Here is a 13,395-nt window from a genome sequence, read left to right as displayed (position 1 = left end):
GACGCCTCTTCTCTGTGGAACTTCACGATTCCTTCCCACGGTCAACTCGGGACCTCCCAGCGACCACTGCAGCCTGCGGACGAGGCCGGGACTTGGCCGAGCGGATCCTAATAAGGGGAAAATGGTAAATGCAAACGTCCCTTTACAATTTTACCGCCAATATGCTGTTGTTCCCCCTCCCCCTCTCCCAGTCCTCTTGCGGACGCCGCGGGGTCTTTAGGAAGTTAGGCCGGGGGGCTAGAAGGCGCTGGTGTTTTGCTCTGAGTTTTAAGAGAGCTCTTCCTTCCTCTTCAGTGAACGGAGGTTATTTAAACTTTGGGAAATGTACCTTTGGTCTGTCATATCAAGGCATGAGTCACTGTCTTTTTGTGTGAATAAATGGTTTCTAGTAAAATGGAGGTTACAGCTTCGATACACTGTATGAATTCTCCTCTTTGAGGTTTAGTGCCTGATTAGGATATTTTAGTGGCCAGAACCCCTGCAACTGAAAATCGAATGAAATACCTTTTAATCCCTCTATAACAGGAGTCGTTCCCTCCCACCACCTTTAGGCTACATTGGTTTTAAAATCATGTTAGTGATCAATTTCTGAATTGACGATATGACCAAGCAATGTTGGCGCTGCCTTCTTCAGGCAATAAGCCTGGGGCAGCAGGAACCTAAAAAGCAAATTCCCACCCCAACCCTTAGTCTAGTGAACTTGGGATTTCTGAAAAGACAACAACCATTTTTAAAAACTGGTTAGAAAATCCAAATTATCTCTTACGAGGTAACGAGGACCCACAGTCCCTTAAAAGAAGAAACCAAAATTAGAACTCTCCACTGAAGAGAGAAGTTTTCAAAAAGAAAGTTATCAGTGGGTGGAGGGGGCTTGTGGTCCTTGCTGGTTCCTAGTGGATCTGAAGCAGGGAAGGTAAACCCTCCCCACCCCCACTGAAATGGGGCCAGGAGCTGCAGACCCTCTCGCGGCATTTATCGCTTCAAGTTAAAGAATGTGGTGAAGGCTGCACTGCACTTTATGCTTCAGGGCCAGGCCAGGCTGTTTACAAAACCTTGAACTGTCTAGACAATACCATAAAAGTCAAAGTTCTAAACAGCTTAATTGGGTTATATTATACACCTTCTGGTGGGCCCAAAAGAGATTTCCGCAATGTGCAATAAACTGGAGAAGTGAGAAAAGCTTCTCTGTCTCTCTGAAAAGAGTGAAGTGAATCTTATGACTCAACCTCTCCTAAGCCCAAAGACAAAATATAAATCTATAAATGCGGGGTACCCCAGGCATCTTCCAAAGAGTCGTGCATTTTGAAATGCAATTTTAAAAAATTGCTTAGCCTTATTTGGGAAGGAAAAAATAAGTGCATAAATGTATGCCTTTGAACTTCCAAAATGTCAAGGTCATCACCTTTAACCTTTCTGAATAATTAGGCGCCTTAAGGTTCTTCTTGATTTTCAGCTGCCACCCACTCTCACACATACATGCTCACACATAGCCAGACCCACACACACATTTATGACCACACAGAATAATACCAGGAGCTCACCATAAATCTAAGAAAATTCCTGATTTCAGGATCAATAACCTCAATTTCCCTACAAACGTTAGTGTAATGCAATAGCAGTCAACTTCTTTTTAAAATATTGGTTAGATTAAAATGCCTGCTAGCTGCTTTCACTACCGCTAGGAAATGCTGAGGATTTTTTTGCGGGGGGGGGGGTCTTAAATTGTGGTCCCCTTTGCTTTAATGAAGAACTGAAGTTTTTAAATCAGGTATTTGAAGGAGGAAGTTCTGTGCAGCTTTACACCTTCATTAAATTTGAAAGCAATTTGCCACCCTGTGAAATAAATTATTACACTTTCTATAATAAGGAACAAAAGAAAATATAGTTATATTGCCTTTAAAAGCATCCTTTGGTGAAAGATGCAATGGAAACAAAGCCTACAATCGAAGAATTTCGTTAAGAAGGGGATTCCTTTGTTTGGAATTCTAGGCATCGGTTGAAACGTCAGTGCCCTAATAGTATGATCGTTTCAGAAGCTTAAACTGGTTTTTTTCCCCCCTTTCTGTTTCCATCTATTTTTTAAACTGCATATAAATGTAGCAAGCTTGTGTGCCCACCACCCAAGGCATGCCGAACCTAGATACCATTTCACATTTGCAGGGGCCTGGAGATCCACACGAGGGCGCGCTCACGTTCCAGAAGCCGCGTTTGACCAAGAGGCCGCGGTACCTATCCGTCCAATACTGGATTCTAATAGGCGACCCCAAGCCCTTAGTAACAGGCGGCCGCTAAGGTGTTTGCTAGTTTGTTTGTTCTAAGCAGCCATGAGGTGTGAGAAGTTGTATAGAGACAGAAAACGGAACAACTAGATTCATGAAACAGATCACCTTGTCTCTTTAAAGATAAAGCTGCTGCAAAAGAGTACCGTGGTATAACTTGATAGTGTGGAGGAGAGTTTTAAAAGATAAATGCATGCATTTTGAAATATGTCATAGTCACTGCTAATTAGTTTAATTAGGGAAATCGGTTTTCTTGGTTTCAGTGTGGAGAGCCTCGTCTAGGGTTGGACGCCCCTCACTTACATCCCCCTCCCCCCTCAAAAAAAACAAAAATCTTCATCGGTTTTGCCGGCTCTCAGACCGCCTGAGGTTATTAAAAGTCTTTTGTTTATAACAGATCAGGGCGCGGGCAACTTAGCCGAATGTCTCTCAGAAAAAAAATAATAATAATAATAATAAGACGCGTGGAGGACTGGGAGAGTCGTTCTGGGTTAGGGAGCCGGGGGCCGTGCCTGGCGTGCGCGGCTACCCGTGGCGACCGGGAGGCGCCGGCAGGACTGTGAGTTGGTGTGCCCAGGCCAGGCTGGGCTGATGCGGCCACGGGAGGCAGCAGGCACTCAGGGGGAAACGTTTATACTTCAAGGCGTTGTGGAACAGGGAATGTATTTGAAGCAAACGGACTTTGCGTTTAACAGAACACTGGCCACCCTTCCAAACTGCACACCGGTCTTGCGGAGCGGAGTTGAATTTTGGCTCTCAAAAGCAGTGTATTTGTTGAGTGCCCTCCCTTCCCCAGCAAAGCCCCTGACCTTGGGGAGGGCCTGTGTCCCCGTCCCGAGTCAAAAAGAGAGGAGACAGGGCTCCTGAACATTGGCCTCTCTAAGGGAGGATGACTGCCACCTTTCGCTCTCCGAAGTTCATTGTGAAGAGCCTCCAACCCCCAGAATTAGCGCCGGCCTCGTTGGCTCCACTGTGTGTCTTCCGCCCTCCAAGCCCTGGACCAAAGGCCCTGGGGCCTGTCGCTCGTCTGCCTCCCGGAGCTGGCATTAGCTTTGGCGGGGAGGCTGGGGCGCCAGTGAGCCCCCGACGAGGCGCCAACGAGTGGCGTGGGTGTTTCCCGTGGGCAACCTTGGCTCCACTAGTCTGACCGCCGGCCCAGCTTGGCTATAGTGAGTCGACCTTACCGGAGTCTGAACCGGACCACGGTCTTTGTAGGGTGAGAACCGCCCTCCCCAAATGTCGTTGTGTTCCTGGTAAGGCGGCCCCAGCGGCTGCACATCTGGCTGTGCGGGGGCCCCTTGGCCTTGGCTGGCAGCCGCCTGCGGAAACACCGCTTCTCAGCGGTCTGCAGCTTCTTTCCTCCCTGCACCCAAGATGGGCCTGACAGGGGCCGGGGATCAGACCAGGGCCCCTGGGGGGCTAAAGCCCTCTCCCCACCCCCGTTTTTCAGAATGTGTGGGGCTTGCAGACTGGGGCCTTGGATGCTGAAGCGCCAAGGTCTCAGACTCTGAAGTGGAAGGGAAATGCCCGAAGTAGGAGTCTTTTGTGTCTGTGCAGAAAGAGGCTCTCCGGCTGCCCGCCCTTGTCGCACGTCTGGATAGACCTCTTATCACATTGATGGTAGACTCTCCATTTGCCCCCTCGATTTCCTTTCACCTTGGCCTGGAGGTGCACAGTGCAATCCGGAAAAGCACCCTGGGAAGACAGCTTTTAATTGATCCCATCCCCTCTGTCCCCAAAGAGTGGCACAGCCCAGAGGCAGCTCAGGACCCTAATCCGGGGTTACCCTAAGAGCCCACAGGTCCACTCAGGCCCAGGGCTTCAACTCTTCTTCCAGGAGACAAGAGTGCAGCTGCAAGCCACTTTTTGATTACAAATGCTAATTTCTTGCTCAAGCTATTCTTTAAATTTTTCCCTGGAAAGAACTGTGGCTGGGAGAAAGGCGTCTTGGTACAGATATGGGTATCCATCTCCTTTATGGTGCAATATTGATTTATTATTAATGGTAACTGCTCCAACTGATCTAAAGATGATCGAAGACAGCAGCTACATTAAATACTCATAAGCAAAATAAAGGCTGGCCTTTAGAGCACTGCCTCTTTATTCCATTTGTCTCATCTCAGCCTTTGAGTCTTAGGCACACTTTCCATCCTTTGGGGCCCAGATCATTCTTTTGTATTATTTCTATCTTGCTCCATTTTTTAGTAATAAAATCTCTCAAAATACTGACAGTCTGTGGTCTCAAGGAGTGGGTCTGAAGGCAGAAATTTTAAAGAGAAAAAAATATAATTTGGTGAGAACAGATTCCAAATTATATCTGATACACACATTTTTGTCTGTGAGTAAAAACCTATTTAACTTTAACCATTATGAGAGTGACTTTGAGCTCAAAGCCACTGAGCGCTGAAATGGAAAGGTCCCCAAATTCTGAAGACACGTCTTGCCTATCCTGGCTCACTGCAGACCTACCCGCCCGCAAGGAATTGCTTGTTTTTAGCCTGAATGTTTTCTTCATGTATAAATAAAGATTATGAAAGGGCATTTGATGGGCATAAAATTCCCGATTAGATTGAACAGTCTTGCCTTGCTTGGGTAGGGAGAATTGGGCAAACGAGTTCCTGAGGCAGCTCTCCTGTCGAAGAGGCAAAAGGGCGACACTCGATACTGCTGGAGCGCCAGGCTAGTGTCAGGGCGCCTGCCGCAAGCGAGTGCAGCGGGCACATTATCCAGACTTGGGCACGCTTAGCCCTGGCTTGGAACTAGATCTCCACCATGTGAGAAAGCAAATTTCAGGGCACCGGTCAGTGGCTGCTAGCTTTGAAAGGGACCTTAGCAACCTAGAGTCAAAAGTTATGGTTTTTTTTTTTTTTTTCTGCCTTCCTTAACTGCCGCCCCCCCCACCCCTGCAAGCTTGAAAATAGCTACCCCTGTGGAAAGGTAATGTTTAAACCTTGGGCTATGCTGGGATGCCGCAGCCGAAGCTGTTAGAGGCGCCAGGCTTTTAACCTGACAATGATGTTGTATTTGAACAGCTGCGTAAAGGTTTAAAAGGTCTGTCTCATTGCCACCGAGGAGTTTTTTAAAAGAGGTTATTGTTTAGGCGAGGGCACTGAGAGGGAACAGGCGAAACGGTCCCAAGGCCGAAAATAATGTTCAACGCTTGTTTCCACCAGGCCAGGGGAGATTCCTTTTTGGAGAGGGACAAAGGGTTTGTTGGGAGAGGTTTTTGTAAAGGAGCGGGCAGGCTACTAGGTCCCCAAGAATGCCGAGGCGCTTTAATGAACATCAGTCCCCAAATAAATGTTTTGTTGAGGCAGAAACCCAATTTGTCCACAAGTTCAGTCTCTGGGCCTGAAATCCAAGGCCAACCCATGCCCAGTGAGTGTGGGGAAAAGAGAACACAGATGCCTTCTCGGCCTGAGAACTGGTTCATGGTCAGAGTTTCTGGGGCTGCTTTACTTTCTTGGCTGCGGGAAGGGAACCTGGCAGGCCGAAGGACGGCTCCAAGCCCTGGCTGGCCCCTCACTCAGGGCAAGTCTTTGGAAATCAAGGTTAAAGCTCCCTGCTGCTGCCCCGAGGCCCCGGCTTCCGCAGGGCGGCTCACCCGCCTGCAACCAGAGAAGGAGGGAGGAAGTTGTTGAAGTTTCTCATAAAACTCTGAGTTTCCACTGCGGTGGTGGTGGTAGTGGTGGTTCTTTAATGAGCTGGACCACAACCCCAGACCATATCCTCTTTATAGATCTTGCCCTCACCAAAGGAAGCAGAGGACTAAGATTCGTCCTCCTTCCCCTCCCTTACCCAAGCAAAGCCTTGTCAAATAATTTTAGGAATTGGCCAAAACTATAAAACTTAACTTCTGACAAAAGTGTAGCTTTTAATATTTGACAATTTGTGTTAAAACAAAAATTGACCTTCTTGGTTAGCAGCGAAGGGAAAAAAATCAATAGTATAATTTTCAATAATTCATAAAGCGAACGCCATTATGCTAAATTTAACTATTAATCTTATCCTTTACAAAGTCTCGATTGATTTGTTAATAAAGTATCTTCCCGTGTGTGGCAACAGCGGGCATAACTCTTTAAAAACCTTCAGAAGCAAGAAAATTACCAAGTAGCCCAAGAATGTAGATGAGAATTTTATTGATCGCCCTGATTCTTCTTAATATGTATTAATAAATTCCACAACCTTTTGTACCTTGCACTTGTCAGAAACCAATGCTTTTACAAAATCCATAAAAGGAAAACATATTTTTCTTTGCAGAAGAACCAAATGACACCTTTGCATTTCTTTCTGCCCTTCTTGGCCCAGTCAGTTTTCTGGAACTTCTGGATTCTGAGGGTCAGCGTTTTTCCCTTTTCTTAATTTTTTTTTCCTTTCTTCCTTCCTTTCTGCGCTCTGTTATCAGGGTGTGGGGAGGGAAACCTGGGTTTAGTTCTTCCGCAGGGAGCGGGAGAGACGCTTTCGCGGATAGTCAACTGCTGGCAAAGAATTGTCTCTGGGCTGAAAGCTCCCGGAGGCCCGGCTCCGCAGAGGTCAGGGTGTGGTTGCTCTGAGAGCCGAAGGCTAGTGTAGCCCGCCGGGGCACATAGGGACCCGGAGCCAGGCAGGAGAACCAAGGGAGAGGACAACGCCGGGATCCGACCCAGCTACGGGGATCCGGGCCCGGCCGGCTGCTTGGCCTCTCGGCCCTCGCAGCCCTTTTTTCCTCCGCCCTCCGAGAGACACCTTGGCAGCTTCTTTGCCCCAAGGGATCTTTCCTTTGGACCCCTGGGGTGGGATGTCTCAGGGCCGGCGGAATCCGACTCACCTTCCCCGCTGGGCAGCCCGGGACTAAATTAATCAGCCTGCGCCCCCACCCTCTTGTCCTGGACCCGGCCCTCTTAAGCGCGTTCTGCCTGGGTGTGTACGGGGGATGCTTCTGTGCGCTGGCGCCAGGGCACTCTGGCTTCCCTCCCCGTCCGTGCGTGTCCACTCGGAGGCTCTCTCGGGCCGAGCCTTTCCTTTTGCCGGCTGGGCCCAGTGGCCGAAGAGGGGTACGCGAGTGGGGCGGGCTGGTGGAGCGAGCCCTGGAGAGGCGGACAGGAGGGCGGCGGAGAGCGCTGGGCCGGTTGTCTCCAGCGCGCACTATCGCGGGCGCGTAGTAGATGTCGCTGTTGTCCGTGCTTACGCGGCCGGCCGGCCGGGCTCTGGAGCACGTGACCTGAGAGGAGGCTGCGGCTCAAGGCCATTTTCAAATCTCATTGGCTTGGTTGTCATGTGGTCGGCAGAGGCATCCACAATTACACGGGGAATGTTTTCCTAGAGATGTCAGCCTACAAAGGACACAATCTCTCTTCTTCAAATTCCTCCCCAAAATGTCCTTTCCCAACAGCTCTCCTGCTGCTAATACTTTTTTAGTAGATTCCTTGATCAGTGCCTGCAGGAGTGACAGTTTTTATTCGAGCAGCGCCAGCATGTACATGCCACCACCTAGCGCAGACATGGGGACCTATGGAATGCAAACCTGTGGACTGCTCCCGTCTCTGGCCAAAAGAGAAGTGAACCACCAAAATATGGGTATGAATGTGCATCCTTATATACCTCAAGTAGACAGTTGGACAGACCCGAACAGATCTTGTCGAATAGAGCAACCTGTTACACAGCAAGTCCCCACTTGCTCTTTCACCACCAACATTAAGGAAGAATCCAATTGCTGCATGTATTCTGATAAGCGCAACAAACTCATTTCGGCCGAGGTACCTTCTTACCAGAGGCTGGTCCCTGAGTCTTGTCCCGTTGAGAACCCTGAGGTTCCCGTCCCTGGATATTTTAGACTGAGTCAGACCTACGCCACCGGGAAAACCCAAGAGTACAATAACAGCCCCGAAGGCAGCTCCACTGTCATGCTCCAGCTCAACCCTCGTGGCGCGGCCAAGCCGCAGCTCTCCGCTGCCCAGCTGCAAATGGAAAAGAAGATGAACGAGCCCGCGAACGGCCAGGAGCCCACCAAAGTCTCTCAGGTGGAGAGCCCCGAGGCCAAAGGCGGCCTTCCTGAAGAGAGAAGCTGCCTGGCTGAGGTCTCCGTGTCCAGTCCCGAAGTGCAGGAGAAGGAAAGCAAAGGTCGGTATGAGCAGAGTTGCCTCCCCAGCGGGGCGCGCAGCCCGGGAACCGGCAGAGAGGGAGCGCCCGGGTGCCCAGCCCCGAGCCGGCGCCCGACCTGGCAGGTGCTGCTCCGCCTGGCTTTTAGAGGGGTGATCTCAGCCCCGAGATAGTCCCTGCTTCTCCCCTGCTGCCCTGGCCCTCCCCGCCAGTCCTGGCCCCACGCTGATGGCGCCCGGGCAGAGGAAAAGCTTGCCGGTTTTATTTTTCCTGAGCTAGACCTGAAACACAACAAAAGAGCGTAAAGGAGACCTGCGGCTGGTAAACACGACCCCAGAGCCTCCTTTCTCCTGCTCAGATTTGCAGTTCCAGTTTTGCCTTGAGCCCAATAATCATTTTAAGGTTACCCAGAGCACCGTGTTCGTGTTCAAGTGTATGCACCCCGCATCCTGCGAGCTTGGGGGTGGTGAGGAGAACGAGATGGCTGGGCTGGTTGGTGCTTGGGCTGCGGAACAGGAATTCCTGCCTTTGCTGGACTAGGTAACCTTGGCTTTGTTTAGGAAAAGTGCCGCAGGCTTTGCAATCCGTCGCCAAAGAGGGCAAAATCGGAGGGGGAGAGTGGAACCCGCATTGCCCACTCTGTAAGGCCAGCCTTACGGCTGGGCTAGGGCAAAGAGCCATGGATCTGGCTTTCTGAGAAGGAAACCTACCCCTGCTTCTCTTCCCCAATGCTCAGTGGTGGATCACAGTAGGGAGCTCCATTTCTGGGGGAATGCTTTTGTGTGGGGGCAAGAAGACATGAAAATTCAGGAAATTCTGGGGAATGCAGCAATACTCAGGCAGGGTGGGGAAGGTGTTCTTGCTTCCCCATGTATCTTTTGAAAGAGAATGGGCACCTATAAACCTGACTGTGGGGCTCCCTGACTGCCTAGGAAGAAGCGGCAGACTTGGGGACCTGAGGCAGCAGTGGGATTGGTAGGCTTGTCCAGGTTGTGGCTTATTCCCCTCTGGCCCTGTCAGGAGCTGAACCCTTAGAATGTTGCTGGGGAGATCTGGAAAGTTTACTATTATACTAATGTTTTGTACAAGTCAGAAAGTTGAAAGAGAAAGAGAGAACCCAAATGCAATGTCCTGCTATCATGTCATTTAAGTAATGTGGCATCCATGTAAGATTCCTTTCCAGGGCCCACTTCATGTGAGTAATGTTTAATACTAGCATTTTCCAGAGCGGCCTGGCTGCCAGCAGGGTCATGGCCAAGGGTACGTTTGAACAGACTGAGAAAAAAAAAAAACCATCTTGATTTTCTTTTCTTCTTCTCCCTTTAATTTTGTTAGAGGAAATCAAGTCTGATACACCAACCAGCAATTGGCTCACTGCAAAGAGTGGCAGAAAGAAGAGGTGCCCTTACACTAAGCACCAAACGCTGGAATTAGAAAAAGAGTTCTTGTTCAATATGTACCTCACCCGCGAGCGCCGCCTAGAGATCAGTAAGAGCGTTAACCTCACCGACAGGCAGGTCAAGATTTGGTTTCAAAACCGCCGAATGAAACTCAAGAAGATGAGCCGAGAGAACCGGATCCGAGAACTGACCGCCAACCTCACGTTTTCTTAGGTCTGAGGCCGGTCAGAGGCCAGGATTGGAGAGGGGACACCCCGTTCCAGGGCCCAGTGCTGGAGGACTGGGAAAGCGGAAACAAAACCTTCACCGCTCTTTGTTTTTTGTTTTGTTGTATTTTGTTTTCCTGCTAGAATGTGACTTTGGGGTCATTATGTTCGTGCTGCAAGTGATCTGTAATCCTTATGAGTATATATATATATATATATATATATTAAAAAACTTAGCACGTGTAATTTATTATTTTTTCATCGTAATGCAGGGTAACTATTACTGCACATTTTCATTTGGGTCTTAACTTATTGTAGAGCATCCATCCATCCATCCATCCAGCAATGTGACTTTTTCATGTCTTTCCTAACACAAAAGGCTCTGTGTGTGTGGTTAGTACATGAATTCATGGCATTTTGAATACATCCAGTACTTTTAAAATGACATATATATTTAAAATAAAATATTAAGAAAACCCACAAGCTTGGAGGGAGGGGGACTAAAAAAGCACATTCCAATGTATCTTTTCACAAATGAATTTAGCAATTGTCTTTGGTGAGATGGAACATTGACGATTTATGCCTTGTAGCCTTTCCCTTGTGGTGCATCTGTGGTTTGGTAGAAGTACAACAGCAACCTGTCCTTTCTGTGCATGTTCTGGTCGCATGTATAATGCAATAAACTCTGGAAACCAGTTCGCTCCCTCTGCTTTCTGAAATGGAGATATGTTATGGTAGAAATGAAAGCCTATGGTGAGATTATCTACTGGTTAAACACCCTGTTTGGGGCATTTGAGTAGGGGAGTGATAGACTAATAGGGGAAGGGAGATGGGTGAAAAAAGCTGGAGGAGGCCTAGGGTGTTGGATTTTGGCAGTGGTTGGGGGAGAGGAGTGATAAGCCAGCCTGAGAGTGCAGTTTTCATAATTGGGAGGAAGGGGAGTCTCCTCTTTCCTTTCTCAGCCCCCAGCGATAGTAACATAATTGCCACTCTCAATGGGTGTGAGCTTCCCTCTGGCCTGAGCCTGGTAAGTAAGCCTATACCCCAAGCCACTTTCTCCTCAAAGCTTCCCATTTGTGTGTTTTCTCCTCTTTGGTTTTGGCTGTGTTGTTTTTAATGCTTTCAGTGGCATCTTGGTGATTTCTGGCTGGCGAGCAATCATCAGGGGCTAGGTTGAAGCTAGTCTTGCCCACCTGGAAGCTGCCGGCCTCCATTACAGGAGCAAGGACAAGCGGCAGTTTAGCACTGCAGCGGATCCAATTCTGCCCCCTTTCCCTCAGCCCTACCCCCATCCCAAGCGCAAGACAGCCAGACCTCAGAGAAGCCAAGGATGGGTGAGTTTTCCCATCCCACTTTGCCTTGGTCTCCTTGTGGATGGGTTTTGTGCTCTGTCATTACCTTTTAGTGGCCCACATGAAATTTTTTTAAAGGAAGAAATGAAAAGATTTTCCCCAGTCTTTCCTTTATTTATAATATAATGCAAAAAGGGTGACTGAAAATTTTGCAAATGAACATGAATTCCCATGAAGTCCAATGTTCCATTTGCTGCCATGGCCGGGGAGACTCCCACCAGCTTTCACCGGCTTCTGCAGGATTCCCACTAGAGAGCCCAGACTTATCTAGTCCTGTTGGGGGGCGGGGAAGGGAGGAGAGGCCTTTCGTGGAAAAGCGAACAGAAAATTCGTTACCACAGGTCCGACCTGCGGTTTCAAACAGCTTTCAGCAGTTTCACAAAAACACATCCTTTCCATTTCTTCCTTTTTAAATGTTTCCCTAAGAACAAACTATTTAGGTGCTCTAAGTCCTCATCTAGGGAGTCTCTGGGACAGTGGCCTTCAGGATTTTAAACTTCCTCCCCCAAACCAGGAACATTCCAAAACAGATCCTTTTCCAGGGCCATTTCCTGGGGGTGGGGGAGAGGGCTTGGAATCAATGCTGGATTGAAAACATTGAAATAGGTTTGCCCCAGACTTAACACCGGCTGGGCAGGAGGAGGGTAATTTTGACTTAGCCGTTTCTCCGAGCGCGTGGGGAGCGCCATCAGTTGCTGTTAGGGGGCCATGTCTCAGAGGAAAGCCTGAGCTACAAGGCAAAGGCGTCCCCTCTGGAACAAAAATCAGAAAGCTATTGGCAAAGGTAATCAATCAGGCCATACGTAGCCATTTACTCTCTTCCTTTTCGGGGCTGGAGGTGGGCCAGGAGCCCTCTAAGGATGCGCTGGACAACTTGTGGAAGGAGGAATATGCCCTCCTCCGCCAGCGCCCCTGCGGCTTTTGTCTCGGCTCCCAGCCGGGCTTCCGAGGCTTTGTACTATGGATTTGGGAGTGACAATGGGCATTTCCCTCAGATTCAAGGCTGCTTAACCTCACCTCTGGAGGGAAAAAAAATTCAGAAGGGAGTGGCCCAAGGACCCGGCCATTCGGCCAGATTTTTAGACATTTTGGGAGTCTCCTCTGAGGCCGCGAAGCGGCCCTGCCTGGAGAGACTCACTGAGGCAGGGCTGGGACGGCGGGCGGGAGCGGGCTGCTCCACCATTTGGGTTCTGCCCTGTGGCGTGTTCTCTTCCAGGGCCTTTCTAGCAGCACCGGAGAAGATGAGGCACCGTGGCCGCCACTGTCCGTGCTGCGCCAACTCGCCCGGCCGGCCGCCCTTCCGAGGGCAAGCAGAAGCCCCTTCGCGTCCGCCGCCGCCGCGCCAGGCGGCTCGGCTCGTCCCTCGGGCCGGGCCGCGGCGTGTGCCCAGCCTCACGTCGGGGTGTGTGTGGCCGCGCGGGCGTGTGTGAGTGTGGCAGGGGGAGGGGGCACTCTGAGCTGCTCCATCCGTCCGTTTTATTAGGGACACATTAATCTATAATCAAATACACCTCATAAAATTTTTATTGAAAGGCATAATATCATTACAGAGGTCTTCCACCTGTTTTAAACAACACGACAAGCTGTGAGCGAGTGTGTGTGTGGGGATGTGTGGGGAGGGGTGGCTTTGGGTAGAGAGAGAGGAGAGGGGAGAACAGCTCCCCTCGGGCGCCAGGGGCGGCCCCCGAGGGCCCGCCTGCCTCGGGCGACACCCGGCCTTGCACGTCCCCGGTCGCTCCGTGTGCCCTGGACGCACCGCCCGCGGCTCGGGAGCTGGGGAGCCAGCGCCCGGCTTGGACTACAAGACACACCGAGGGCCGCAAGAAGAAGCGAACAAATAGTCCCCAGCGCCTCCTCCGGCCGCGGTCGCGTCTGTGGTCTCGGCCGCCGCTGGGCGGGCCCGGCCGAGCTGGGCCGGGCCGGGTCGGGCTCATGGACCTGGGCCTGCGGACTCTAATTGCGGCTCTTATGTTGATGATTTTTTTTTTTTTTTTTTTAATCACAGCAGCCCCCAGTTTAGCGGACTGATTTACTCCCGGTATTGGTAAATATGATCACGTGGGCCGCGCGACCAATGGTG

At 50.2% G+C, this 13,395-nt stretch overlaps 1 protein-coding gene across 2 annotated transcripts; it reads left to right on the top strand.

The window, feature by feature from the left end:
* Nucleotides 1–50: 50 nt before the first annotated feature.
* HOXD10 (homeobox D10) lies at nucleotides 51–13,385 on the top strand. Of its 2 annotated transcripts, XM_074399439.1 has the most exons (4): nucleotides 51–124; nucleotides 2,161–8,378; nucleotides 9,693–12,717; nucleotides 13,321–13,385. In XM_074399439.1, exons 2-3 carry the CDS (start codon nucleotides 7,634–7,636, stop codon nucleotides 9,968–9,970), a joined length of 1,023 nt encoding a protein of 340 aa, XP_074255540.1. In that variant the 5' UTR covers nucleotides 51–124; nucleotides 2,161–7,633; the 3' UTR covers nucleotides 9,971–12,717; nucleotides 13,321–13,385. The 2 variants fall into 2 exon arrangements, with proteins under 2 accessions (XP_074255540.1, XP_003921890.1); XM_003921841.4 differs by lacking the exon at nucleotides 51–124 and having other exon boundaries at nucleotides 132–8,378.
* The last annotated feature ends 10 nt before the right edge of the window (nucleotides 13,386–13,395 follow it).

The sequence above is a fragment of the Saimiri boliviensis genome, chromosome 5 (assembly GCF_048565385.1).
Source record: "Saimiri boliviensis isolate mSaiBol1 chromosome 5, mSaiBol1.pri, whole genome shotgun sequence".
NCBI lineage: Eukaryota > Metazoa > Chordata > Mammalia > Primates > Cebidae > Saimiri > Saimiri boliviensis.
Note: the sequence above shows the minus strand (reverse complement) of the source record. Positions and strands in the feature narration are given on the sequence as shown.